Source organism: Sprattus sprattus, assembly GCF_963457725.1.
Source record: "Sprattus sprattus genome assembly, chromosome: 10".
Classification (NCBI taxonomy): domain Eukaryota; kingdom Metazoa; phylum Chordata; class Actinopteri; order Clupeiformes; family Clupeidae; genus Sprattus; species Sprattus sprattus.
In genome coordinates, this window is record NC_137908.1 from 5509542 (window position 1) to 5513997 (window position 4456).

The window sequence follows — 4456 nt, forward strand, 5'->3', positions numbered from 1 at the left end:
TTGAGTAGGTCAGTAGACTTTGCACAATTTCTTAACATAAATCCTACTCTGTTTAGTCTAAAACAATATCCGTGTGTAACACTGTGAGGAACAGCGTTCATGTCTAAAAATAATTGTGCATAGGCAAGCGATTGTGATAGCATGCATTCAAATACATATAGTCTCTCTCTCCTCATCCGCCTCCCTCTCTATCTCTCTTTCTCTCCCACTCTCTCACTCGCTTGCTTTCTATCTCTCTCTCACACACACACACACACACCCGCACCCAGAGAGAGAGAGAGAGAGCGAGAGAGAGAGCGATTATTAGCTTTTCCTTGCTGCTGCCCATATACATTTTGCAGGGTCCAAATCTGGCTTTGGCTCTGGTTGTTTTCATCGTACTTACATATATAAAAACTACGCCTGTTTAAGTGAGGCGGTTGCCTAACATTACCATTAAAAACTGTTAGCTAGATTATTAGCCACATTGTTGTTTTACTGTCAATCTGAGCAATTGTAACTGTACTACTCTTATGTGGGGTGAATACATTCTAATAATTCATCAAGTGTTTGAATACAGATGATGAAGATGCTTGCAGAGGCATCCGACTCTGGAAACTGAAAGAGGAATATGAACTCATGGGAAGAGAAGTCATTGACCGGCCCTTTATTGCCCTATATAAAGTATGTAATTATGTTTTGTTAAATGGGTCGTTATATATGTTTAATTAGGAAAGATCATGTTGATACCTCAGTACTCTATATTCGGGAAAATAAAGTATATATGCCTTAATTATTTTATGGAATGTATCTTATACTGTTCTGTATATGTCGACTTTATTAAGTATTGTAACAATAAGAGCTACATTTAAGAGTTAAGAACAACGAGAAAGAGAGTATGAAGAGGTATAAATAGCATCGCGAGTGAGGGTGTAACACACTAGCCTATACTTTGGTGTGCTGCGCATGTGCCATAACATATTCATAATTTGATTGAAGTGTTTATGTGTGTAAAGCAGAGAAAACGATGCTATGTCTGTCACCAATTTTCATAATGTTCATGCGAACTTTGAAAACCAATCGCTTCTACCTCCTATATCTTACCTAAGTGAACCACTCCTACGCATGTAAGTGTTCCAAATTGATATATGACAATATCTACTTTCGATCACGTGTCTAAGGGTGACTTAGACGGATAGCGCGTCATCTCGCCTTCCCAAATTTTCCCCTTCTGCAGTTCGAATCCAAAACATCTATCTATAGAGCGAGTGAACGGGGAGAACGATGTTTAACTCGGTCAATCTGGGCAACTTCTGCTCCCAGACGCGAAAAGACAGGACTTCCGAGTTCGGGGAGAGAGCTGGCTGCGCCTCCAACCTCTATCTCCCCAGCTGCACCTACTACGTGCCTGAATTTTCCGCCGTCTCCTCGTTTCTGCCACAGGCCCCGTCGCGGCAGATTACCTACCCATATTCCACGAACCTCTCGCAAGTGCAACCGGTTCGGGACGTATCCTACGGCTTGGATCCCTCGGGTAAATGGCACCATAGAGGAAACTATGCATCCTGCTACTCAGGGGAGGACCTGGTGCACAGAGACTGCCTTCCGCCATCATCCACCATGACAGAAATGCTGATGAAGAACGAGAGCGTATACAACCACCACCACCACCATCACCACCCGACCTCCAACCACCCGTCAACAGGCTTCTACACTGGCGTGGGGAAGAACAATGTACTGCCTACGGGCTTTGACCGCTTTTTCGACGGCGCCCACTGCGGAACGGAAAACAGCTCCACGGAGAACTGCTCGCAGAAGGGGAACGTAGGCAAGCCGGACTCGGCGTCCCAAGCGCCGAACGCCCCGCATGGCGCAGCGGACCCGGAAAAAGATCCAGAGGATGAAGAAGAAAACACAAACTCGGGTTCATGCGCCTCTTCTTCGGGCACGAAAGACGACAGCGGCGCTAGCAAAAACAGCCACTCCAGTAGGTACCCGCAGCTGTAAATGGGGGAGAAAAAAGGTTAAGGGACTAGCCCGGTGTTTTGTCGGTCAGATTTTATGTGGAGTTTTATAAGCATTCAAAGGATTTTATTATAACCTACAAAGCTCTTTCTTCCAACACGAAGAATTTTTACGATGGGAAAGCGCTTTGGAAAAACGATATGTTACACACAGGCACTGCTATCTTAGAGTCTGTGAAATTTTAAGAGCAAGCTATTGTGACAAATGCTAACTTTGATCATGAACTTGCGCTGTGCATTTTAAGGGTTGTTTTGCGGGGCCGTCGAGGGTAAAAAGCAATTGGGCAGAACACTGCTTTTGGCAAATGACAAATTTTAGCAGCCTGCATGCAAAGTAGCCTGCTGTCCGATTCTCAAATATAACAGTGGTTGAGTTCATGGAACTAAGGGTTGAATGTGAAAATAAGTAGTTGCCCCTTTGGTTAATGAATAGCATGTATACTGACACCAGTGTTGCTCCTCTGAGAAAATATAATGTGCTCAAGTAATGCTCTCCTTGGTCACTTAATTGTTCTATTACAATTGCTGTAGGCTATTATCTGTAGTGATAAATGTTGCCACTGTAATGGATATTGCTACCCAATACTAAACCCTATAATGTCAAAAGAGAACAGCAAGGGACAACGGATCCACTGAAATTAAATATGTGTGCCTTAATTTATAAAACATTTGGAGCTTCAATATTCCAAAGCATCCCCCTAACCTCAAGCAGTTTTTCATTATTTTGTTTAGAAAATGGGTTACACAGGCCACACTCTGCTTAGGGGCGCTATGTGTTCTCGTTCATTAGCGCGTAGTGTGTGTGTTTGTAACTCAAGATGCCCATGAATTCCCTTCGTTACCCATTTGCTGATCAGCACCAAAAATACGGAGAAATACCTCCTATGTTATAACCATCGTGCTGGATGTTTGTGCCTCTGAAACGCAATGGAGGAGAAGTTACCTCAAGATTGGAAAAACAGGCTTTAATATATCCGCTCTAAAAATTAGCAGCTGTGTTGTAAGCCACGGGGTACTTGATAGGTAAAAGTTGCGCAAAGGACCTCAGTCCAGGGTGCACCGTGATCTAGGCCTTTGCTTGACAGGAATTATTAATATTTCATGTTCCATGCTTGTTTCAGTGTCACTGAATAGACTGTGAAATGGGCTGTTGAATAGATATTATGGGAATCATCTGGTTAAGGTGTGGCTTGGATGTTTGTTACAGTGTTCATTTTTCATCCACTTACAGTTATTTAGGATGTCGTTTAGTCGTCATTTAGATATCTTTTAGCCTTGAACGAGTCGCCCATGGTGTGCTTGTGTCACGTCACAGTAGAGATGTTGTTGACCTTGCTTTCTCTGTTTTCTCTCCCCCATGTCTCTGTTTCTTTTCTGTTCTGGTTTATTGTTTTAAGGTACCCCTCGGACGAGGAAGAAGAGATGTCCATACAGCAAGTTTCAGATCCGAGAACTTGAGCGAGAGTTCTTCTTTAATGTGTACATCAACAAGGAGAAACGACTGCAGCTCTCCAGAATGCTTAATCTGACCGACCGGCAAGTCAAAATCTGGTTCCAAAACCGCAGGATGAAAGAAAAGAAGTTGAGCCGAGATCGCTTGCAGTATTTTTCCGGCAACCCTTTATTGTGAACAGTTACCCCAAATTTAGATCTGGAAAGTCGTATTCATCTTCATTGATCGTTCAGATGAAATCGTCATTGGATGGAGCCAGCGCCGACTTCAGCTAAAAAACCTTGTGTGTTTGGGTGAAGGGACTGGAAGCGGTAAACAAGCTAATCGATTTAAGTTGTTTTTGTCGGCATGTCTTATGCTACATACTTCAAAAGCCTACAAAGGCCTTGCCACTTTTAATGAAAGATCTTTAAGGCCGTAGCCTACCTTAAGACATGCGATAAGAGAAAGACTTGTGGTTTGCGCGCAGGCATTTTTGTCAGTGGGAGGATTTGTGTATAAACCTAGGCCTATGTTATAGTTGACATAACGGGTGAAAAGATCGTTTAAGACGTTTCCAAATATGTGAACGGTTTCTTGATATTTACAGTATTGTATGTCTCAAATTTCTCGTCAAAAAGATGTAAAATAAGACCACTTTCCTTTATAAACACGCATCCCTTTTCGTGTTTTTGTAGATAATTTCTACAAAAATGATGTGTTCAAGAGAGCCACAGACTGTGATGACACACTTTACGCAGTAATAGTGAAGAGACTATGCAATCGTGTAGTTTTGATTGTAAATATGTATTTTAATTTCTTAAGTACTTTTTATCTCGTTGCCGAAAAGCTTTTTCTGCAAGAACTGAAAATCTGATTGGGAGAATGTAAGGCTTATTGTTCGGCGCCATTGTAAGCTAATTGTGTAATGCTTGCTGTTTACATGTTATGCGGTTGACGGGAGGATAAAGTCGTTGCATATATGCATCTAAATAAGAATGTATAATTCAAAATAAACAAA

The 4456-nt window shown here is 42.2% G+C and overlaps 1 protein-coding gene across 1 annotated transcript; it reads left to right on the forward strand.

The window, feature by feature from the left end:
* The first annotated feature begins 1213 nt into the window (after window positions 1-1213).
* On the forward strand, window positions 1214-4456 carry LOC308370782 (homeobox protein Hox-C11a-like). The gene is made up of 2 exons (XM_080845494.1): window positions 1214-1966; window positions 3401-4456. The coding sequence occupies exons 1-2, from the start codon at window positions 1264-1266 to the stop codon at window positions 3631-3633; spliced, it is 936 nt and encodes a 311-aa protein (XP_080701620.1). The 5' UTR covers window positions 1214-1263; the 3' UTR covers window positions 3634-4456.